Below are 26,835 nucleotides of genomic sequence, written 5' to 3' on the forward strand. Positions count from 1 at the left end.
CGCGAAACACCAAGAATAGGATTCTCGATTGGCCACTCCTAGACGACGACAACTATTGAAGGTTCTAAATGATAATCATTACAATCATCTTTCTTCAGGTGAACCTACATACTAGCCAACTGATTTGCGAAAAATTTCGGATTTGTTAGATGCTTTTGTTATAAAAGTTATTAATAAAAACTATACAGATATCAAATCGTGCCTTGATCTGTCTTCTGATCATTCGCCAATTATACTTAATTTAAGCACAGACGTATTTCAAAACAGTCAAGTCAAATGTTACATAACAAATTTCTAACTGGGTTCGATTTCGTGATTCATTAAATGAAAATTTGAATTTGAACATTTCGTTGAAAATTCTTGAGGATTTAGAAGATGTAATAGACTACTTTGCTGATTCCTTGCAATGTTCTGCCAAAGAGGCTAAATCCTTACACCGTTCTTTAAAAGTTGACAAGATAGGGCTATACTACCATAACTACATCAAGAAAAAGATCGCTGAGAAAAGAAGATTAAGAAAAATACGCCAAAACAGTAGAAATCCAAATGATAAGGCACACTTCAACAGGGTAGCTCAACATATAAAAAGAGCATTGTTTAATTTTAAAAACAGTGGTTTTAAGAGTATACCCAGTCTCTCTTAGCAACCGAAGCTACAGACTATTCGTTATGGAAAGTAACTAAAAGAATTAAGCAGCCTAAGATATCCATTCCCTCTATTTTAAAAACTGATGGAAACTGGGCGAAAAGTAACATTGTAAAATCTGAGGCATTTGCAGAATATTTCATCAATGTTTTCAAATTAAATGGCGCCTTTGTAAACAACGAAGAGAAAATACCCGAGTATTTACATTATTCACTTCAACTAGATTTCTCGTTTTGAAAATTACAATCTGAAGATTACTCAGTTATTACTCACAATCTCAATCCTCATAAGTCTCCTGGCTATGACTCTATTATTGGAAAAATACTGAAAGAACTTTCAAGAAAAGCGATTATATTCTTAACATTCATCGTCAACGCTATACTAAGACTAGAATACGTACCTGTTCAATTTAAAAGAGCCCAGCTAATTGTCATCCCAAAACCAGTGAAGCCGCTCACCCAGCTGACCCATACAAACCAATAAACCTCTTACCTATTATTTCAAAACCGTTTGAAAGGTTTCTTCTAAGAAAACTAAAATCAATCAAGATTCTGTAGTATCTGCTCATCAGGTTGGTTTTAGACGAAAATATGGCACAATAGAATAAGCCCATAGAATAGTTGAATGCTTAGAAATGAAAAGGTATTGTTCGGCTACATTTTTTGATGTCAGTCAAGCGTTTGATAAGGTGTGGCATACTGGTCTATTATACAAAAATAAGAATTTTTGCCTCATTCTATCTTTTTCAATATTAATATCTTATCTTTCAAACCGATATTTTCAAATAAAATATCAAGATGTTCTTACTTAGCTACATTCAATAGAATCCAGAGTTCCTCAAGGAAGTGTACTTGGTCCTTTTTTTTTTTTTTTTTTTTTTTTACTTACTATATACCGCTGACCTCCCAGAAAATTAACATACTCAAATTGCAACTTTCGCAGATGATACTGCAAATTTGTCAGTCCACAAAAATTGTCTTCGAGCATCTCATTACTTACAAAAGAGCTTAGATGCAATTACTACATGGTTTAGGACATGGAGAATCAAAATTAACGAAAATAAATCAGTTCACGTAACGTAACGTTTACATTAAATCAAAATTATTGTCTTCCAGTTACATTGAATGACGTTCATTTACCCCAAATAACTGAAGTAAATTACCTGGGCATGCGCTTAGACAGAAGGCTTACATGGACATCCCACGCTTGGACAAAGAGATAGCAGCTAAATTTAAAAAAAATCAAATGAATTGGCTACTCGGATCTAAATCAAAACTCAGTTTGAAAATATACTATTATATAAAACTATTCTAAAACCTGTATGGACATATAGTATGTTTATAGTTATGGTGCACAGCAAGCAACTCAAATTTGGAGATACTTCAACGGTACCAATCAAAATTATTAAGAAAAATTGCAAAAGCGCCATGGTATGTATCCAATAAAATGCTACATCAAGATTTGAACACCCCAACAGTAAAAGAGAAAATTACCCGATTCAGTTGCAATTATTTTTCAAGATTAGAAGATCATCCGAACCACCTTGTGGTAAATCTACTTGCTAATTCTAAAAAAGTGTGCAGACTCCAGACTCTACCGATCTGCTATCCTGAAATTACCTCTTAGGTTCTTCCATTTATTATGTTAGTGTTAACAATGTTTAACATCTAACTCAATTTTAATTATTAATGTTGTTTTTTTAAATAACATTTACGTATTGTTCTTCTAACATTTAACAGATTGTAAGTAAAAAATACGAAAAAAATATTTTCATTGAAACATTTGAAATTTCAGTGCCTTTAAGATAGTTAGAAGACAATGTATACACAATGTGTTCAATTTAAAAAATAGATCATATAGCACTACGGAGACGTCATCCGTATGTTATGTGTGGATATAGGTTTCAGTTTATTATTGTGTGGTAAAGGTTGAGGAGGAATTGATTTCCTAGCTAGTTGAGCTATTTCCTAGTATTTGGAGTTGGATGGCGAGGAGCCAGAAGACTTCAGTCCTTAGCAGCAGAAAAAAGTGTTGATGGCACCTTGAAACAATTTCAAAGTTAATGTACCTTTGAGTTGTTGTTTGAAGATAAGGATGTAGTATACATAGAGTTGAAAATGGCCGAAAAAGAAAATGTTGTCTTTATTCTATTAATAGCATCAATCCAGGGTCATAAAGCTCCTGTTTTCTTCTATGTCATTCAACTTCCTCTTCTTAGTTCATGCTGCTACTCTGGCCTTCTTGGTCACATCATCAGCTTTGTATGGCCTTTTCTGCCAAATTTGATCAAGCGCATTTAGACTCAATACACAGTTCTTACCAGCCACACCAAAGAGTTCTTGCAATACCTGTACCCTACATAAGTAATCAGATTTTTAAGTTACCATATAATCCTAAATCCTCATTTTGAGCATTTCAAGTGCAACAAAATCTCACTTTGTTGAGAGAGGAGCTTACCCTACACTTATCACACTGCCTCATAGTAGGAGGACAACAGTTTGAACATTTTATTTGACTTAGGAACGTGGTGAGTTATTAAAAATATGTTCTGGTAACTCTGGCTATTACTTTGGATGGGAACGAGATAGCGATCTCTGATTTTCACAATTCCTTAAGTTTTCATGCTCTTCAAAATGCGGAGTGAATTGAGAGGGTTGATATTTAAAATTTTTGAGTGGCCCTAAAATTCCTTTTTTTTGTGATATAAAACATTTTCAGAATCACAAAATGAAACTATCTTTCTTCATTGCATAACTACCAAAAGGATAATTGTTATATAAACTTTGGAACAAAATAGAGGTCCTGATGTTTTATTCATTCTGTATATGTATTATATAACAAACTATTCATAAAATAATAAAAAACAAGGAAGAAATCAAAATATAAAAAGAAACAAGCATTTTTAATTGAAGGGAGACTCCTTGTGGTAGCTCACGAACTCCATAAATATAAATATCATTTTTCGATAAAGTATCTCTTGTCAAAACAACGCTCATTTGTATACAACAACTTAAGTACAGGGATTAGAAGTAGAGGTTAATTAAAAAAAATACTAAATTAACAACAGAGACTATCCAATAGTTAAAATGGGATCCCAAATAGAGTTTGTTTATTTTAGCAAATTTAGTACATATATTGTAGTACTTTCATAAACATCTGATCAATGCTATCCCAATTTCGACTACGTGGATATGCGTCAATTCCGGATACCCCCCTCTAGGGAAGTATTGCAAGTCAGTGGGAGGTTGGTAGAAGCCATATTGTCTGTCTGTGTTGAAGAGTGTTAGTTTGTTTCCAAATAAAATAAGGAAATTAGCAACAGGCCATCTTATTCTTCGTTACATTAGAAATCTCGCTGAAAAATGAATCCCGAGTAGTAAGTATACTCATAGTTACAATTTAGTTTTACTAACTAAAACAAGACTTAAGTTTATAATACAGTGATTTATAGGAAAGTAGCCAAGGTTGGACGTAGTAGCTGACGATCCATTTTCTGCTCAAGCCTATGTCGAATCTAATTACGTCATTTTATATTTTCCTTGTATTTCACATTAAAGTTAGTCAATCCTAATTGTAGACAATTATTGTTTGTAATTCGTATTCAATGTGTAAATCCCCTTGAATTAAGATATAGTAATAAAATAAGGCCTTTGCTTTAATAATCCTCATAATAGGCTATCTGAAAGAGGCTTTGTCTTCACAGACAGTGCATTTATGGTATACCTAAACATGTTTAAATGTATTCCATTCAACTCACCAATTACTTTAGTATTTTATATTTATTCAATAGATGAGGAAGGATTCACCAGTAACTTATTTACATTAAACATTACTTCCTAATTCTTTTCATGACAGATGGATGGCATCTGTACAAAAAGAAATAATTTTATTACAACTGTCTGTTATTTTAATTCATTCTCTTATTATGATGCTTCTCATGTACATCCTGTTATTTTAATTGTTTTTGAAAATATCATAAATAATCATAATTACCTACTCCTAAGTAGTAGTCTATTCCAGGGAGAGAAAGTTCATATATATTTTTCAAAACATTTGTCCACAAGAACAGTGAATTATAAAAGAAGTTTGTGGTAATTATCTACCTGGTGCTAAAGTTGAATATTTTGCTATTTTTAACTCTTGCAAAGCATTTTTAGTCATCTCCCCTTAACTAATCTACTTGAGTTGAAAGTAACAAAATGGATTAGAAGTAAAATTCTTAATAGCTGTCAACTTACGTCACTTTTTTAAACTTTCATGTGCAAGAAAATGAACAACTTTTGTACTGTATCAATTTACTAAATACAAATAAGCTGGAAATAAAATGGCTCCAGTAAATTAGACAGCCATTGCCAGAATCAAATCAGATTACGTAATTATCGATTAGAAATATCTAACAATCTAGTACAAAAACATTCTAATTATACCGTAGTTATGTATAATTAATGGTACTTTGGGATTATACCGACCACACCCAGACATGAATCGTTATTTCACATTTCGTTTCTACTGATTACTAGATTAGCGTAGAACAATATTTCGTCAATATAAAACAGGAATTGTCTTATCGCAAACCCCTCCCCATCCTCAGACAGAGGTCAAAGTCGAGCGTCTAGTAGATAACGTGATTGCAGTCTCGCCGCCCGTTCAGCTGGTGCATCGCTTTGTTGTACTTCCGTGTTTTACCTCTACATTTCTCCAAACACAAAAATTCAACAAAAACAATCATTTACCAAACTAAACTCTTTATTAAAAAAACACTAAAAACTTGTTTTTATTCTTGATCACATTCCGCCACCCAAAATGCGAGTGCCTCCGGCCATCAGCGCGGGCATTGACAGCACCTTCGGTGCTGCCCCGCGCTGATGTCGACGAAAGAAAAACATCCCTCGAGATAGTACCTATCAGTAAAATATCAAATTCTAGAGGGGCTAATCAGAAATATAAATTGAATTGTAATGGAAAGGCAATTATGTACCGTGCAAATCACGTGATGCCGCGCGGCCTGCCGTAATCAGGATTCTCGAGAAAGATAAGATAACAGCGATCACAATACCTGGAAATGCTTGTAAGTTTGTAATTTTGTAATTGAAGAGTTGTTTTTTCGTTCTATCATGTTTGTTTCTATAAATTTCTATTTTTGTGTTCTTCATACTAGTGTGGTCGGTATAATCCCAAAGTACCTAATTAATTATGTCCATCTCTTTTTAATCTATTAAATAACTTCAAATTGTATTAATTTAATTAAAGAAAATTATTTGTATGGTTTTTGAGTAAATGGCTATAAGAACAATTGCGATGTATATGTGTTATTTGTGTCACAAGTTTTCAGACACGTTCGTGCTTCAAAATAGGCCTAGTTAAAAGCAAGTCAATAATAGGATTGTTTAGATAATGTTTACACTAGCCACGTTAGCTATAAAGATGTAAACCACCTTTATCAATTTCTTAAAATAGGATAGTATGTTTTCATTTCCAAAATGAATTGTTTGCGATCCATAATTGCACTGATAATGTTTGAAATTTTAAGCTATATCGTAAAATATTTTTATGGACTGAGGAGAATCGAGGTTTCTGGATAGGGGGACAAAAAGCGAAGGAGTGGTAGGCATTGGTGGAGGGTATAATGTGGTACCAATATTCACCTGAGAAAATTAAAAAGAATAATAGAGGCCAGGGTAAGGCTACCAACTACATGAGGATAATTTAAGACAATTTTTCAACAGTTTTTACCTCTATAGTGAAGTTTGATTGTTTTTTTAGGGTAGAGTACAATAAGCGTTAAAGATGTAGCTTTCATTGACTATGTTAGCCTAACTTGGTTGCAAGAAAAATGATGTAGTTCACATTAAGTTAGGAGAAAATACATATAAAAAAGGGGAAGGGATTTTCAAACTGCTAGGAAATAAAAGATGTTGGGCTATTATTTTTCAGGAAAGAGCGTATAAAGTGATGGCAAGATGAAATAATCTACAACAGCTTGCAATAAGTGTGAAAGAGTTTAATGCAAATTCATTTTTTTAATTTTGTAAAACTGTTTTTTGTAAGTTTACAGAAATAAGATTAGGTCTATCTAGAAAACATTTGTTTAGGTCTCATGACCCCTTGACCAGCTAACCGATGGTAGGCTACTATTGAATCGCTGAAGTGAACATTCAACATATATACAATAATTAAAACTTGTAGCCTACATGCCTTCTAGTTGTGTTTTATAAAATATGGTGTCTGTAGAGTTTGTACACTCTATTGAGTGTATTACTCAAACATTTCTTGTTTATATGGCAACACTTTCTAATAGCCTACTGACAATCTCCCACTTTCGTTTATATGGACTGTTTCATAAGTCTATTTATAACATTTTGCAGAAACTAGACATAATTTGTGTTTTATGTTCTATGTTAACACTTAGAACCAGACAGTGGTATTATCTGAATGTTTAGAGAGATAATATCCATCCATTATTGGGAAACATGGTATTTAGGATTTTGTACAAAAAATATATAAATAATATTCCTAACTTGTATTAAAAATCAGGTAATGGAAGCAACTAAAACAGACGTGTTTTTTTTTTTTTAGATTTGTAGTTCCTAAAATATAGCAATTTCCCTGAAATTTTGGCCTGGTATTTGTGGTTTACTTCTTTTAATATACACTGATCTCCAAAGGGTTAAGTGAATTTTCAATAAAGTCCAGATAATCATTTCATGTACTAATTTATAGCCAAATAGTAGAGAATGGAACTTTGGTTACTTTACAGTGACTTATTCTTGTAAACATTAATCATAATTGACTCATTGTCTGACTCGTGTGGATTGCATCAATACTTGTATGATGGTATAATACCAATACTGGTTTAATGAGATTAACTATTTTTTAATAAAGAATGAAGAAATTAAGATTTTTAGTTAATTTGTTATGATCCTATTAAAGGATTTTTGTAATTTCATGTTATATTTTACACATAAAATAATTCTCTACATATTGCATGTTGTACAGCTGTCATTACTATTAAAAACTACATTATAAATAAGAGTTAAAGAATGCAATTTAGTGCATTTTTTTGCAATCTTTGTTCCTATTTTATTTTAATTTTTAATCTAAAATTTCACTTTCAGGTGATGTCACAAAATTTGTTTCTCTAATTTTTGAGTAATAATTTTAAATTTTAGCCCTAGAATTGGCAATGGCAATATAATTGCTTTGGCATCTTTCAAAGATGTGTGACAAATTTACTTTTCATACTTATCCCTTACTGTTATATACAAGAAAATTCACTTTCATATTATATCACAATTTTTGTAGCTGTTCTGGCACACTTGTCATGAGTAGAACAAATAAAAGTAAGTTAGTTTGTCATTGAACTAAAATTTATATTTATCGACACTAAATCTAGGTAAGGGTTTAAATGAATAACTTCTGCTTAAGACCTACTGGAAGCTAATCCCACTTTCAATCCTGACCTATCCAGTACATCCAGCATTCAAAGAAGCTTATCATGAACAGTAAACATAATATCTGTGATAATCTCATTGGACATAACACTCACTGCCTCCAAGACTGCAAACAGAGTCCCACAACCTACATCAACCTCGTGAACCAACTTGTCATGATAGTGATGCCTGGGATGATATTGAAGATGATGGTGACCCTGCTTTGCATTCTTTGAACTGCTTGACTGAAAATACTATCGCTCAAAAAACTTGCCTTCAACTTCATACTTTGGCTTTTATTTTACTGTTATTTTTGGACATGTTAGTAACTCATACCAACAAATATTCAAGACATATGTTGACAAACAAAGAAGCCTAAATGAGACACAACTAAAACAGACATGAATTGTAACAGTTTTAGACTTCACAACAGGAACAACAAATGGGGGCCAGTTGGTGTCACTGAAATGAATCTCTTGCAATGAAACTGAACATGGCTATCATAAACAAAACAATATTAATTACTAATTACTGGTCAAAGTCCATGCCCAACACATTTCTTTGTTTGACAAAAGTTAGCAGGTAAATAGTTTTCAGTTAATTCTAAAATTGTTTTATATGCCAGAGAGCAGAAATAGGCCTGCTCCAAGGTAGCCCAGATACGACCCCTTGTGTTCGATTTGAACCCTTAATTGATTGCACAATGTTGGAAAAATTGAACAAGATAGGGTTGGCATATAAATTTGTTGGAAATAGGCAATTTTTTAAGTTTTATAAATATTTCCTCTATGAAATATATGGTTATATTTAAATACCCTTGTCATATTTGTTACATTTTTATTACATACTAGCGGGCCCGGCGCGCTTTGCTGCGCATTTCAATAATTTTTTTGCAAAAGTTGCCCGCGGCTTCGCACGCAATTTCCCGTTGAAAACAGTACACTATATTCACTTATTCTTTTTCTATCACATTCTAAACATTGCTGAGATAATTGATAGTCGTTCCATCGTGAGCCTCTTGGGCGTATTATGAAGGTATGTACCATATTCCTGCCTCTATCTAGCTGTTACCCACGGCTTCGCACGCAAATCTTAAGAACCGAAGTCCTTATATTACTTAGTAAATTTTTTTTTTTTTACTATAATAAATTTTAGATTAAATTAGTTATATCTCCGATGCCACGATTGAGCTTGCTTTGTTGTCTCGATCGAGAGAATATGTACACACGGAGTTTTGAGAACCATACTTCTGTCAAAAAAAACAACTAAGGTTGATTTTATAACATTCTTTATATTTGTAGCCAACGTAAGATAGTAATTATGATATCTGCATTACTCTTCTGATCAAGCATGAGCATGGTTTATATTAAATAAATATTGCAGTTAAAGGTGAATTTTTACGTCAAATTTGAATTGTATTATCTGGATAGTAAAGTCTATGTTTAACAGTGATTGCAAAAACAGTTTAAACAAAAATTTGTCGTTTCTCTTAAGCTTACTCTATGCTTTAAAACTATAAGTGTAATATATGTTTACAAAGAACAGCTGATTAAAAATTTGAAAAGACGTTAACATATGTTTGCTGCAATGCATTTCTTATGGGTATTTCTGTAACCAGTGGGGCGGAATCCTGAATCGGGAAAGGGATGGGCATAGCTTATAAACCTTCTCCGTGGAAAAATACATATACGTACAAATTTTCATCATGATCGGTCCAATAGTTCACGATTCCATAAAGGACAAACATACAAACATTCATTTTTATATATATAGATGGAGGTTTTAAATTAAGTTAAAAATAAATTTAATAAGTGATCTATATATTTATCCAGTAAGTGCACTCTTGAGACTATAGGAAAATTTTTACAAACAATCAATTGAGGAAGCTAGGTAATAAGTGATTCTAGTTGGTTGAATATTTAGTCTGTTAATGCCATAAGCTGCTAGAATCTCTTCAAGCATGTATTTGTCTCTTCAAGCATGTATTTGGATGTGTGTTCCTTTAAGCAATCAATGGTTATGTTACCTACCAGAGCTATGTTACTGTTATGTAATTGTGTTTAGTCCAAAACTTGAACATTCTGAGGGCATCTTCTAAATTTCCTTGTGTTTGTCTGTATACTCCGATCACAGTAATGGTAATTTTATTTATGCTTAGAGATGCTACTGCTACTTCAAAAGTAAGCTCTTCACTTTCCCATATTAGTAGATTCTGCCTCAATCACTGTATCATATTTTATGAAAATAACCACTGCTCCATATTTATGTTGTGTTTGGCAGAAATTTTCCACTTGCTTGTATCCAGGAATTATTGTGTTCCGCAGTTCATTCCGCTGTAGGCCATATTCTGTTAGTACTATATTTTTTTAAGTTTCCTCTTGTGCTCTTGGTTAACCCTTTTAATGCCAGCATAATTTTTTCTTGTGTTGAAAAATTGCCAATCCAATATCAGATTAACATGCGACAAATGCCAAGCCTATTTTGTGGAAAATGCAGAGTTTTGAATACAAATTCATATGTTTGTAATTTATTGTCATAGGGTCATGGAAATGGTCTTGTTTTTTTTTATTTAGTTCCATTATTAAAAAAAAAAATAGTTGTTTCAAACTTTTCAAAACTGAGAAAAAAATTACAAAATATATTTTTTTTATATATTTTTAGTTTGTTCTATAATAAGATAGCTTATAATTCATACCACCAACAATTTAAATATTTTACATTATATCACCGTTGATTGTTAGTACACACACAAAATTTCTTCTAACACCCGTATAGTTCTATTGGTTTTGAGATCATAAATTGTTCTAAGCCAAATGCAAACTCAAAAACAGAAAATTTATAACTTATTACTATGTAGTGTATACTATTGTGATGTATATTTACAAGAACTATATACAATTTTCTGGTATAATGTTCTAATACCTGTGGTCACCAAAGCATGTCGGATGGACACCTTTCTTACATGCTTTACAAACAGTTTTTGTTCTCTTCTTTCTCCAGTACTGGTACTTTGCTTGCTGCAAACACAACAGTTTCTTAGCAAGATCCCAGGAAGAGATTCTAGGCCAAAGGGGGGATTAGCGCCAAGACTGTCACCCCCTCCCATATCCAGGTTGGGTCGGGTTGAGACTTCTACCTAAGCCACTCACTGGAAAGATCTTCAATTATTGAAGATGTAAATTGAAATCTTGTCAATATTTTCCCTGAACTATTTTCCTTGTAAACTATGTAGGCATTCAGTACCATTCTAGAAAATAAATTGACCACAACCTTCTTCCAATATTTTACGGTCCAACTTTCATATAATAGACAGAACAACATTTGATCGGATCCGTCTATGCCACCCATATACATGTTGTATGAGTTCATCATTTAAGGCTTTATTTTAGGATTGTTCTCATGCCTTTTTTGTCTTCTAACTTGTTTGGACTGTGTTGGTTCTTTAGTAGAAAGTAGCAAAACTGGATTTTTTAGGTAAGCCTTCTCACGGTAACCTAACATCACACTTTTCTTTGAACTGATGAGGTATCCCTTTTCGATTGCTCGGTAAAGTGCCTGCCATGTACGTAAGATTTTCAAATAAAAATTTAACCAAAGGAAAGCTGGTAAAAATATTGTCCATAAAAACGTGATAACCCTTTTTTAGATACGGTCCGGTTTCCAAAAGTTTCCGAACAACACTGAAATCAAGGCCAGTTTCTTTATTTTTATTTTTACTACCCCTATAGCAAAAGAAGGCCAAACAATACTATACCATCGAGTCGCATAACATCCTATCTTTATGCCCCAGCAATGGTGGTGCTTGTTGGGCAAGTATTGCAATATTTGCGAGTGGCTCTTTGTTCCTGTTGACTTTCGTCTACAGAAATCTCCAGATGAGGGGTGTAGTGAGTTCTGGAAATCCTATTGGCATGTTCTAACCACAAGGATCATATTCAGGATGTCCTGGTTTCGCTAACAATCTGTTATCTGCAATGTGGAAAAATTGTAGGAGACACTGAAACCTGTTCCGGCTGAACATTTTTTCAAACCAAGGTGTGCTAAAGTAAGCCAGTTAGCGACCAATAGCTATCATTTGTATGCTTTTGAATTATTCCAATATTTAATATAGTAGCTATGAAAGCTTTCATTTCATGCATAGTTACAGGTTTTCATTGTTGAGCTCCAGAGGAAGGTGATAATGTTTGGGCATGGGATGCAATGTTTTCTCGGGCATATTGATTGGTTCTAAGCACAAAAGAATTGATCAAATTTATTGTAACAAATAAATTGAAATATGAAGTCTGTGGTGAATCTTGTGGAGGACAATGTTTTGGTCCAGGTAGTTCATCAAATGCAAATGCGGTTTGGGAGTAGATGTCATTATTTTCCTCAACTCCAGTCAGGGCCAGGTATATTTTGATTTAGTATATTTTTATTTTAAACGTTGTTTAGGCCTACATAATTATTTGGTACATCTGTAAAATTAGATATTAAATCTTCGACAACTTCATTTACAGAAACATGGTCTTGTACATCAAGTCTATGTTTACATCTGATATGTAGGCTATGGTTGTCATCCCCTTCGTCAGATGAGTTTTCTGATTCTAGGCCTATATAGTCTGGGTCAGCATCCGTATCGTCATTATATTCTTCCCCTAGATCCACAGAATCCTCAGATGAACTTGATTCATTTTCAGAATCAGAACGATTGTTCAAAAAACCATTACTATAGTCTGAGTCATTCAAGAAAACCATTACTAGAGTCTGAGTCATTCAAGACTTCAATTCCACTTCCTAACAAACTATTTACTAATGTATTTTCACTAACTGGTAATGTACTCCTCTTACTTATCTTTGAAACCAATATAAACACCAATAAAAAGAAAAAGTGTTACACAAAATATCTTTATTAAACGATAAATCTAAAATCCAAAGAGGATAAAATGAGGTTTACTTATGTTCCATGTAGCCTCTAGACACTGCATAATACGTTTTATGAGATTTGATGTACGTTAAATGCCTGTAAAGTAAATTTTAACGAACGATCTTTATATAGATCGTTGGCATTAAAAGGGTTAAGAGAGTTATGTGCTTTGCACTGTGAGTAGTTGGGCAGTCTTCATTGATGCCTTTAGAGCCTATTAAGGCATCAGTCAGTTTCTGGTTAATGGCCTGTGTGATTTTGTAGTGAGGGTCAAATATGTTTCTAGCTTAATCCCGTCAATTTTTTCATAGTTATGAATTCTTTTGCTTATTTTATTTTAATGTTACTATGTTAATGATATTAAACATTTCTAATCGAGTCACCTCCTACTTATATACAGTAGATCCTCTATAATCCGGCATATTTAGACAGGCTAGGACTGGGGGATTCAAGTTGAGACACGTTACTGAAAACTGTGTTAATAAACAACCTATGATCGCTCAGTTGTCTCGTGGTTTACAATGTTAACAACTCGAGCTGTTCATGTTAACAGTGCCAGTGTTATCCATGTTATTGCTTCTGTGCTCTGTGTTGTAGTTTGTGTTTAATTTGTATTTCAAGACGGTAAAACTCTGCTTCAGAAGAACGAGATTTAAAAGAGATTTGATAAAGGTGATAAGCTTGCTAACCTTGCAAATGAATATGGTATCAGTCGCACAACGATACATAACATACGGATGAACAGTGAAAAAAATAAGTTTTTTGCAAAAGCAGTGACAAGTGCCAGGAAAACATAGAAAAAAGGTGAATTTCTTCAGGTTAGAAAAAAGGTGAATTTCTTCAGTTTGAGGATAGCTTATATCCTCAAGAATAGGTTTCTTCAAAAATGATACAGGCATACACAAATTTCAGGGGAGATTCTTAAAGAAAAGGTAAAGGTATTCTATGAGAAAATAATGGATATTTCAAAGCAAGTGAAAGATGGTTAAAAAATTCAAAAGGTATTTCGGAATTTGGAAGTACAACGGACGAAAAAACTTCTAACCAAGTCTATAGCGCAGATGAAAGAGTAGTTTATTTTACCAACTTGTGCCCAATGATGTGATGAATACTTTTGCAACTTCTGTGAAGTGGGCAGACAAAAATGATGTGTCTAGCTAAGTGATATTCTGGTTTTAATGAGGCTTCAAGAGAAAGTATTCAAAGTGTCATTTCAAGCCAAGAAACAAAAGAAAATCAAAAGTTTATTTACTCCAATGAAATAGACCTACCGAACTGTAAGTTAAGGTTATGTTCACTTGTAGTGTATTACAGCACTGATTATTACATATGTAAAAGTAATGTTTAAAGAAAATGTTTTAATGCCTTTCATTTAAATTTTGTACCTACGAGTACTGTAATAGTAATTGTGAATAGTGTTAAGTGTATTAAAACACACATTTTGTACATTATAAGCATTTTTATTGATGCCTTCCAATAATATGGTGTTTTTACTAATCCGGCAGATATCAGACCACAATATTACCGGATTGTAATGGGTGTTGCACAGGAGACAACTGTGTGTGTGTGTATATATATATATATATATATATATATATATATATATACATATATATATATACATACATATATATATATATATATATATATATATATACACATACATACATATGTTTTGATCTGAGACAAGATATGAATCAACTTGTATTATTTCTGCTACGTAGATGAATAAAAACATTTATGATGAAGCCGTAGACACGTAGAATATTTTTAGGTGTGCTATAGTTCAGGTTATGCTTATCATAAACTGTCAAACTAAGGCTATAATATACTTTTTTTTAATAATAATTCTGTAATTTTTCAGTGATTACCTCTTCAAGCTGCTCCTTATTGGAGATTCCGGAGTGGGGAAGTCATGCTTGCTTCTACGGTTTGCTGTAAGTCAGCCTCAGATAACAGTCAACCACCATTTTGTATTTTTTAAATATATTATCACACTCCTGTTTTTTATCACAACCTATGTGCAAAGTTTGGTATCTGTATCTTTACTAGTTCTAGAGATGATAGTTTTATGACAAATACGAAATAGCGGCTAAACGACTCATTTCTCATCTAGTATTCATCTAGTACTCATTTTGTGTATAGTACATTCTTTTTTTTTAATGGGTACTATGAGTCACAGAAGTCTGTGGCACCCTTTTCTGAACACACTGTATTCAGAGGATGTCCCAGAACTCTATTTCAATATTTTCAGGTATTATTCCTAGACCAAAGACGAACCATAATATCATTAAAACTTTCAAAAACTTACCCGAATAGCCGCCATTTTGTCATTTTCACTTCACAATGGTTTATTTAAAAATAACTTGTTGTAATAAGTTGGTTTATCATTTATAATTTTTTTTTTTTAATTTTAAAGCTTATTTTGAAAATGGCAGCTTCCTAAAACATACAGATATTTTTAAAACCACATATTTTTTTAAGCTACATTTTAGTTAGACAATTTAATTAAAATTTTAAGTATATCAATTTTAAGAAAATCAGTTCATAAATAAGGGAGATAATACGCTTTTAAAAAACTTGTGTTCTAAACAAATTCACTGACATATAACAGCACTGGTTTTGAACCACAACAATCAGTGGTTTTAATATTAGCTGCTCTAATCAGTTGATTATAAGTACATTGTTGAATTGTGGTCATAATATCCTTACCTATTACTGCATTTAGGCTTGTTTTGAGTTAAAACTTAAGATAATAACGTTTATTATCTAAAAATAATAACTTTTTTATGGTTTATGTTTGGTCCAGGAATTATACCAGAAAATATTGGTAGAGAGTTCTGGGACACCCTGTATACGTATCTTCAAGAGAAACAACAGAAATGAAATATAAAACTTCTCAATATTTCATTCAATTAGACTTTTCAAGAGAGAAAAGAGGTTATATAAATAAATGTTTGTGTAATATTTTTTTGATCTGAAGTTGAATCTCTTTTCATATTCAGTTCTATGATCTTATCTACATAATAGTATGTACTAAAACCTTGTTATTCTGTATTATCAATTTTCTTGATTGTAATTTTTATCTGTAATTTACTCCTACGGTAAGCTTGTAACTATACCAAACCTTATTGTTGACCTTGCAAGTGGTACACAATACATGCAAGTCTGTTATGTTTTATGCACTATTGAATACTTTTCATTACCTATCAGTAGGCATTTCATAAAAAGATCCAGAAGATCAAGGGCATATAATTTATATCTAGTGTATCATCAATAGCAAGTTTTTTTATAAATGCTCTCAAATATAACATTAGATTTATTGGCAAGTCACCTCTTACTTGTCAGCGATGGATCGTGTACTTTTTTTGCAAATTTCTTTGATTATCTAATGAACACTAACGCCTAGCATTTTCTTGACACCATGGAATGTGTAACTTAAAATATTCTTGTTTTGTTTATAACTAGGTTTTACATGTGTTAAAGAATGTAAGAAAATCATTACTAACAATATTTTTGTTGCAGGATGACACATACACAGAAAGTTACATCAGTACTATTGGAGTAGATTTTGTAAGTGTACCTTTATTAATATATCTACATCATACTGTGTGTTTACCTTGTAGTTCAACAGTTAAATTATGAAACACAATTTACTTTTTGTTCTACAATAGATTCATATTATTTTGACTAATTTTATACAGGGCTGCATTTTCTTAAAAACACATGATGTGCATATGTTAGTATTTAATTTCAATAATAACATTCTTTGATTCGGAAGCAGGGCTTTACATTAGTTTATTAACACTGAGTGTGGTTTCCCTAGTTTCATATGATTGACATTGTCAACTAAATTAAATTGCGTAATATGTATTTTTACGGGTTCTGTTTACTGTGTAACGTCTATTGGGATGTTAGTTAAAGAATTCAATGTTACGAGTATGTATGATATGTTGAATCAGCTTATTGACAAAGCAGACAATGTTGACTTGTTATTTAAAATCCCATTATGGAAAAACATGTTTTAAAGTGCACCATATTAAAAAATCTACAAAGTGTGGTACCAGCCACTGTTCATTGATGAATATACATATTCATCAATGAACAGTGGCTAAGTTCAAATGAGACATAACATGGATGTAATATGTTTAATTTAGATATGTTTGTAATGAAACACATGTAATCTAGTATTTCTATTTACTTTTTAAAAAGTGCTAATTTTTAAAATTTTTAGTTTACAACAGAGTTTAGCAATGATTTTTAATAAAAAGAAAGAAAAAAAGAAGGGGTGTGTGAGCATATTATATAATTATGTAAACTAGTTTTTCACTTAGCATTTTTTTGAGTCACAAAAAACTTATTATGTAGTGTGGCATTTAATTTGATGCCAACACTCAAGTGTTGAATTGTGCACTGATTTTACTGTAGACTCTGTAATGGGTACCATGACAGAGTTTTGGTCTAAATAAATTTATACAAATCTCAGGACAAGGTGAATACTAGGATCAAAAATAATAATAATGTTATTACAAATTATAATAATAAAATTGGTGTTGCTGCTCCTTATTGTTTTGGCACTATTGTATTTTTCTCCTTAAAAATGTCTGTAGCCAGGTCTTGTCTGCATATTTCTTTTACTAATAGTCATAAACATTTTTTTGTTCCCATTTGTATCTGTGTGTAAAATTAAATTTTTAAATGTTTATTTGAATTTTTTCTTGGACATACAGTAATAAGTCTTTTTTCATAGGCCTATCTTTCTTATTTCAATAGCAATGGAAACCGTGAAATCTGCGATGAGATAATCTAACAGTGGTGTTTCTTTGTGGGACACCAATTATCCTTCCTTACCTTCTTCATAGATTTATGTGGATAAATAGAATACATGAAGTTTGAGGGATAAGGAATGATTGATTATGTGATATGATATTACACATTTCCTCACCACTAAAAAAAACAGTGACTCAACCAATTTCTTTTTGTTTCCTTAATAGCTAAATTGCCCATCATTATATATAAATATAAAATACATCTTTTCACATATTATTTTTATTCTCGCTTTATCCAGTAGTAGCTAAGAGGCCATATCGATCCAGCAGTACCACACTGGGATGACATTGTCTCTGTAATGTGTGCTCTTGTAGATTAAATAGCCTATAATTTAACCATATAATCATTATTCTTGTACTGCTCTAAAAACAAAGCAGATTGAATTCACAGCCTAATTATATTATTAATTTATAACTCTTACTTATTTTATATCTCTTACAACAATTGCTTAAAATTAACTCAAAATAAAAAATAAATAAACTGGGAAGGTTTCTAAGTTAATGTTAAGCAATAAAAATTGGAGTAACTCAGCATATTCTCATTTTGAATGTGTTTTTTGTCTTACAGAAAATCAGAACCATAGATTTGGACGGGAAGACAATTAAGCTACAGATAGTAAGTAACAAAATCTATGTACATTTTTCTATTTATATATGTATATATTGTTAAAGGGAGCTAAGTGCAGTAATATGGTCAATACTAGTGATGGATTAATTAAAAGCAAAATATTTGATTATTTTAATTTTTCATATTTTTATACTATTTTGGTCAGTAATTTAAGAGTTTTGAATGATTTTTTCAGTTCTTATATTTGCTCAAAATAATAAAAACACAATAAATAATAAATGATTCCTGACATTTCAAAATAACCTGTCTGGTGTTAGTTATCACAGTAATAAAAATATTATTTCAAGATTTTATTACTCTATTTAAATAATAATAGTTTTATGTTTTAATTAGTTAATATACTTTACTACGATACTATACTTACTAATTACTACTAGATCCAATGAAGATTTGTTATTTTTAAGACTTTGTTATTTCGAGATTATATTACAAAATAAACATGATGATTGTTTTAATTATATAAAATCAAACCCTGATTTTTATATTTGTAATGTTACTTAATGCTGATAACCTAGTGCTCTTGATTATGAATAGAAATAGTGGTATTCTAGGGCACCTCAAAATTCCTTTGACTTTATTTATAAGCAACTGATGTCAGGTGAAGATCAACCCACATAAAACAAGTCTAGTGACTTTCTTAAAAAAAATGAACTTGGAGTTAGTTCTCTAATTTAACCTACCGTGACATTTATGCTCTTGTGGCCAAGTATCTAGGAGTTAGTCTAAACAATAAGTTAACATGGAAACCTCACATGTGGTTTCCAAGTGGGGATTGAATTCCAAGATGACATACTGGACCTATGAAGCTGTAGTAAAACCAATGGTCACATATGCAGCTCTTTTGTGGTGGCAGCAAGGAGTCTAGAGGTGAGTATTCCCAAGGCAATGAGCAAGCTCCTGTCCAGCTGTGGCACTTGGAGACAGTACGGGGATACATTCCTTTGGGACAGGGGGTGAAAAAATCCATAAGATAAAGTAGTATACAAAGGATTCATGCTTGGACTTAAAGTCAGATTTTGTGTATATAGGCGAGGAGCCAGACTTATGGTGCACTTAGGAAAACATGCCACAATATTATCAGTAGAAGTTATGACAATTGAGACATGTGCCAGAAGGCTCATCCATAATGGATCTAATGGTGCAAAATACCTTATTCTATCATACAGTTAGGCTGTTTTAATGGCGCTAGATGTCTACTCTTACTCAAAGTTAATATGCATGTATGCTCTAGTGGGGCTGGCAAAAAGGAACAAAGTTGTCCTTCGCTGACTGTCAGGTCATTAAGGCATTCCTGGGAATGAAATAACAGACGCCCTGGCCAAGATATGCTCTGAAAAGCCTGGTAGGGCTAGAGCATGGGTAGTGGAGTAGTAGCCTACTCCTACTGTAAAAATCAGGTCCAAGACGTTGAGTCAGTAAAAATGTTTTTATCTCCCCTTATTCTAAAGGATGAACTAGACTCCTAGATCTAAGCAAGGTTAAATGACTAGTACCTGGAATGCTTCGTAAACATCTGATGAAGGTGGCTTTAAGCTTCACTAATGAATGCAGATTGGTGAGGCAGAAGAATCCAGTGATTTCTTAAGCCCAATATTAAAGAACAGGAGCTCACAAATCGAATTGTATGTTGTCAAAACCTCACATTTGAGGGATAAATACAATTAAGAGAAGTGCTAAGGTCTATCTTCAATCATTTAAATTTTGATAAATCTATATCTTCTTTCATATTAAAAAAAATATATTTATTCTTTTTGTGGAATTTAAAACAATATTTTCCAACACAATTTTATTTCTACATGAAAGCACAATCCTTAAACTATTTTTCAACATAGTTTCCACCAATGTTCAAATACTTGTCGTAGCGGGTGATCACTTTATCTATACCCTCTTCATAGAAGGTTCCCGTTAACAAATGTAGTCATGACTCCATGGCAGTTTTCACTTCATTGTCGGTTTAAATGCATTGGCTGCCTAGCTCGCGCTTTATGTGCAGGAACAAGTGGTAGTCAGACGGTGCCAAGTTCGGTCTGTAGGGCAGGTGATCGAACTGCTCCCAACGAAATTGTCGAACCAATGTTGAGTTTCACCAGCGATATGGGGCCAAGCATTTTCATGGAGCAGCACATTTCCGTTTCTGAGCATTCTTCTTTGTTTGTTTTAAATTGCCCGCCTTAGTTTTCTTAAGGTTTCGCAATACCTTGCTGCATTAATGGTTTCACCTCTTGGGAGAAAATCAATCAGCAAAACACTTTTCTGATCCCAAAATATAGTGCACATGATTTTTTGTGCAGACATTGTCGTCTTTGTCTTGAATTTTGTTTCTTCGGGGATTGCGTGTGTCGCCACTCCATTGACTGCTATTTTTAATCCAGTGTGACATGACGGACCCAAGTTTCATCACTTGTCACAATTTTGTTTAAAAAATCCTCATCATCATCACTATACTGTGTGAGAAAAGTCAAAGCACTTCCGAGTCTCTTGGTTTTGTGCACGTCAGTGAGCATGTTTGGAACCCATCAGGAACACAGCTTGCGATAACCTAAGCAGTCCATAACAATTTCGTACAAAAGAGTGCGTGAAAATTGTTGGAAATCGTCAGATAGCGTTGTCATAGTGAAATGTCCGTTCTCTTGGATTTTTTCATCAACTGCCTTACCAGATCATCGGTGACTAGAGAAAACCGACCACTCTGATTCTCATCATGAATTTGTTCAACCGCCATTGAAATTCTAACCCACTTTCTCACCATTCCTTCACTTATCACATCTTCCCCTTAAACATGTTGAAGTTGACAATAAATTTCAGCTGGTTTCACATTCCTTGCGTTAAGAAATTTGATTACAGAACGAATCTCACAATCAGCAGAATCACTAATAAATTGTCAAACATTTATATGTCGAGAGAAAACTAGCACAATGTAAACACCCAACGAACCAAACTGTGTAGTTAATGGCAACAAGTATCAGCTGACCAACTATTGCGTCATCTGTTTTTTTTTCTGATGGCAAATAATTACAAGGAGGCGGTGAACAATAAAAATCAATCACAATCGATTGTTCGAAACTTGTAGATTGCCGTGAAATAAGTTATTTGTAAAAAAAAAATTATATGTGATATTAATTCAATATAAATCGTCTACTGGGTAGATGCCGGCAATTTATGCACATTTCACAACATCTACTATGTAGACGCTGCAGCACTCAAAGGGTTAATAATAATAATTTTAAAACTTTTTAATTACTAACAATGTTTTGTGTTTATTTTGTATAGATTCTTGTGAGTTGTATGAAGAAAAAAGATATTTTGTATATAAACTGAAGACAAGACTAGCTTTTCTATAATTTTCACAAATAAGCCGTGGTTGCAGATTTTGAATAATCCGTGCTTACTTCACTTCTATTATTGCTAAGCACTTGAAAATTGGCATGTTTGTTGTAAATAATATGTAGTTTTAGAAAATATGTGTTACTTGGGTGCAAAACAATCTTTTGTATTTTTTATGAGGTGTTAAAACCAAAAAAAGTAAATTACGCTTACAAATTTTACATACAAACATGTATGTAAAAAATAAGCTTTATTTTATATGACCCTTATAGTTTCCTGTCTAAGCCTATAATTTTACAAACAAATTAAAAAAAGAATTATCAGTTTTTACTAAGCAATATGGAAGTTACAGCTTATTTACTAAAACTATGCAAAAGGGAACAAAAATAGCCTGGACTTCAAAGTACCTGAGCAATATCAAGAGCTGACCTTTGAGACTAGTGCAACTCAATTGGTCATTGGCCTTTAAAGGGTTAATGAAATTGGAGGTATAACTTGAAACTTAAACAGTATTTCTAAACTTGTATTTGAATGTTTCAGAACAATTATGTAAAGAAATTGATGAAATTTGAGATTTTAGGTCCCAGAAGATGCCATGTAACAAGAAACAATCTTTATTTTCTCATGTTAATTTGGAACTGTTTATTTCAAATATAATCTTGAATATTAAAAGGAGTAAATGTGATTTGTACTGTGTAGTGGGACACAGCGGGACAGGAACGGTTCAGAACCATCACGTCCAGCTACTACCGAGGAGCCCATGGAATCATCGTAGTGTACGACTGCACGGATCTCGAGTCTTTCAACAACCTCAAGCAGTGGCTGGAGGAAATCGACCGATACGCATGTGAAAACGTTAACAAACTATTAGTGGGAAACAAATGCGACCTCACGTTAAAAAAAGCTGTAGACCAACAAACAGCCAAGGTGAGTGCACTCTCAGTAAGCACAAAAAACATCAAACTCTCATGTTTGGTGTTTTTGTAACTTCAGTCAGTCTAGGGGATTGTGAATTAGACTTCACTCTCTTCTGAGTCATTTTTATATTCTGTCACAAAATGTGTTGATTCACATTCGCTGCAGGACAAGCAACTAACATTGTAGCACACACACGTGTGTGTGTGTGTGTGTGTGTGTGTGTGCGTACGTGTGTGTACGTGAAGTAAAAACAACTCTTTAAATTGAAAAAATTATTAATGATAAATGCGTTACGTCTATATTCCTTACTCTACTAGCATATTTAGCAAAAAATCCATATACCCACTGATCCAAATGTAAACCAGATTTCTAAAATATTTATATTTTGACACTTTTTTGAAACATTTTTATTTTTTAGCAAAACATGAAATCAGTATTTTTTTAAATGTTCTATCTATAAATCAAATAAAGAATAAATACATGTAGTGCTACTTGACACTCAGTAATTGTAATCAAAATTACTAAAGGGAAGAGGAGCCTCTCTATTCAGTGTCATTCTGGGACACGTTGGTCAGGAGGATAAAGGAAAACGCAGAGTAAATTATTTCTTATTCTTGCTATCATGTCAGTTTTAAATTTATTAGTCATTGTGAATCACAAAAGCAAACACATGTATGTGCGTGTTATGACATTCAATGTCTTCAAAAATATTTCAATTTACAGATGAAATAATATCAATCAATAACATTTATTCCTTTACTTACAATGTATTTATTATTCTTTTAGATTACTTTGTTTTTCTCTTGAGTTGACAGCATTACTCCAGTGAAGTAACTTTTGTCGTCAGATCGACAAATAACAGCTGACATTTTTACTTAATACAAAATTAAGAATAGTCAATTTTCATTTTATAGCACTTGTATCTTCTAAATGTGTTTAATATTATTACTGATATTCAACTACAGATTTCTGATGTACAGCGATGTATGTTTACTTCTTATAAAAAAAGTTTTTTTTTCTTTTATGAAAAAAGTTGTAATTTGTTTTGTTTTGCAGTTCATTTTATAAGCACTAATTATATTCTTATACTAGACATCTAAAGTGAATCCTCATGTTCATAATTTCATGTGGAAGAAGAATATTAGATTATATTCATTGAAATAAGTAACTACAGTTTATATTTTATAAGATATTTATACATACATTCAGAACTTATTAACTCTATGCCTGAACTGGGTAAATATCTATCTATATTCATAAAAATGATGCAAGAAATGTAATGTATAACGTATTACATGTTATCTTTATGGCTAAAAGAAATCTTTTTTTAATACTTACATAACTTATTGATGTTTGCAATATAAGTGTTATTTTTTTATATCTGAAATAGCCATTTTATTTAGAGGGTCAAAACTCTTTGTATTTTGGCTTTATAATTTATTGCTCCATATTATTATATTCACAGCAAGGGTAACACAGGCAAACATTTAAAAAATACAAAAATACTGTCAGAAAAAGACTATTTATTTTCTTTTTGATTCTTTGTTTATTTTAATTCAACCAACATACTAAAATGATTGTGCTGGCCAAAGAATGTTCAGAGGTACAGTTAATGTTGTTATAAAAACACATAATGCGCTGTGGCCAGCAACCAATGTTTATGTTATGTTCCCGCGTTGGCATAAGATAACTCCACAGCTATTGTAGGTTATTCTGTTGACCCTCAGCGATAGTGCAATCACATGATTTACAAAGTGAATCATTGTTGTGCAATACAATCTTGAAGAACTTTGGTCCTCACTGACGAGATAAAGTACCATAGCAGATAACGGTCACTCATTATGCACTTGCCAGGTTTAAAAGCTTTGTACATCTGATATATTTGTTCATGCCTGTGGTTGGAGTATCATTGATGTTGATTATACTCATGCAGTTGACCTATTTAACTAATTACTTATTGTGATAATTATTACCATGTTTTATGACAAAATTGATTTCTTCTCCTATAATTATTTCTCATTGGAAATTTTAGATATTTTTACTATTGGCTTATATAACTCATTAATTTTGGTAAACTTCAAATTTTATTCATTTATTCCTAAAATCAATTATTAGTTTTAATGTACATTTATACAAATTATTAGAGGCCCAAAAGTAGTATTGGCCATTCCGTGTAACCATTTATGCACTCTCTGCACCAAGCCTGTAATTTTGTGTGTCTAATATGGATATTATCATTTTATTCCTAAAATCAATTAGTTTTTATTCATGTACATTTATAAAAATTACTAGAGGCCTAACAGTATTATTGGCAGGAACGCGTTCACCATTATGTGTCACTATTTCCGCACTCTGCACCACATGTGTAATTTTGTGTGTTCAAATATGGATATTATTTCATTCATCAATGTAAGCAGATGTTTTCAATGTACAATCAGTATTTCAAATCTTGATATCCAATTTTTATGAAAAGTATTGAGCTCACGTTATGAAAAGTATTGAGCTCACGTTATGAAAAGTATTGAGCTCACGTTATGAAAAGTATTGAGCTCACGTTATGAAAAGTATTGAGCTCACGTGATGAAAATTTATGTGTGTGAGTACTGTAAGGTAACGCTAATTCAGAAAAATATTAGCGGTACCGTTTGGCCATACAGTGCCAAATTCTCTGTTATATTGGTTTAAAGTTTAGTGCCACTTATACAAAATACCAATATACAACATAGTGAAGCACAGATTTCAAAACTAGTAATAAGCACTTCCAGAATTCCAAAATCTTTCAAATTCAATTCTCAATTTTTGAGTCTTGGTGATTTTTTAGCCTAAGTTTGATTGAAGTAAAATTATTACCAAACCAATTTCTAAATCTTTGGAGACCCCCGATAATGCAAACAGTAATCCAAAAAACCCGCTCTATTTCGAAGAAATTTGCCGGTCAAGGAATTGGTTGTCTTTTAAGAACTAAGACAAATCTTCTAAAGTGAAGGAGAATCAAGAATTTTTATTGTCTTTAAACACATTGTGCAATTTACAAAGTCAGATTTACAATTAACTATTTTCTTAAATAAATATATATCTGTCTGAACGACAGTTGTCAAATTCTTAGTAGCTAACTCTAAGGTAATAACCAGTAACAATGATGTTATAATAATTAAATAAATATATAAATAATCTATACAAAAACTATGATAACTACAACACATACATACACATTTTATATCAATGTAGTTAAAAATGTATAGTGCTAGTATCACAGGTTAAAAAATTATCAACAGAATATAATACATTTTATTTTAACCACCTTTCCACTACTATTTTAAATTTTTTATAGGTACAGGCCATGCTGTTTGTGGTAATTTGTTATAAATAGCTTAATTTTCACACATATGTGGCTGCTTTTACTTTCTTAAGTTTCGCAGTAAGTAAACCTAGAATATGGTTTTTCTGTTAAAATAACTATGAATTTCCTTTCTAGTTAAAAAAATCACATACAGGCTCTTTAACATTCGCTAAACAACAATAAACATACAAATTTGAAATTGTCATTATTTTTAGTTTCTTAAAAGTTGACACAAATGTTTCTCCTTAGGTACATTCTTAATAGCTCTCAATGCCTTTTTCTGCCATTTAAAAGCTTTTTGTATACCACTACTATAGCCCCACAATGCTATCCAACATTTTTAATGTGAGTGAAAAATAAGCATAATAAGTTTAACCCATTGCGGATCGTATTGTTTTGGCGCGCGGGCACGAATTAATTTACGGTCAGCAGCCGCACGAACAGCAATGGTGCGTCACATCGTATCGCTCGCTATTGTATACTAGAAAATTTAGCTGTGAAGGTATTTGTTCAGATGGAACATGGGCCTGCTGGGGTATCCATGATGTAGGAACGATAACACGCGAGCAAGGTTCCGGGGTGGCAGGGATGATGTCTGAATCATAGTCTAAATAAAGCGGCTCGGGCGAAGCGATTACAACACCCGGGCCATTGTCTAGACTAAACCCGCCAACATGTACGTCTGCATCGATTAGTTGTGTCACTAACCTCAAAAGTATTATAATAACAACTGAGGAAAACACCCAATCAGAAGCGCTGAAAAGCAGAGAGTAAACTCATGAATGATTTTTCAATGTCGAAATACAACTGCGAT

At 32.3% G+C, this 26,835-nt stretch overlaps 1 protein-coding gene across 1 annotated transcript in view; it reads left to right on the forward strand.

Moving 5' to 3' along the window:
• Nucleotides 1–3,865: 3,865 nt before the first annotated feature.
• Nucleotides 3,866–26,835, forward strand: part of LOC124371051 (ras-related protein Rab-1A) — a 28,399-nt gene continuing 5,429 nt past the window's right edge. Inside the window, exons 1-5 of the mRNA XM_046829362.1 lie at nucleotides 3,866–4,022; nucleotides 14,847–14,919; nucleotides 16,508–16,555; nucleotides 18,380–18,427; nucleotides 22,463–22,690. Coding sequence (XP_046685318.1) covers nucleotides 4,009–4,022; nucleotides 14,847–14,919; nucleotides 16,508–16,555; nucleotides 18,380–18,427; nucleotides 22,463–22,690 — 411 coding nt within the window. The 5' untranslated portion in view covers nucleotides 3,866–4,008. The remainder of the gene's footprint in view (nucleotides 4,023–14,846; nucleotides 14,920–16,507; nucleotides 16,556–18,379; nucleotides 18,428–22,462; nucleotides 22,691–26,835) is intronic.

This window comes from Homalodisca vitripennis, chromosome 1 (assembly GCF_021130785.1).
Source record: "Homalodisca vitripennis isolate AUS2020 chromosome 1, UT_GWSS_2.1, whole genome shotgun sequence".
NCBI classification, from domain to species: Eukaryota; Metazoa; Arthropoda; class Insecta; order Hemiptera; family Cicadellidae; genus Homalodisca; species Homalodisca vitripennis.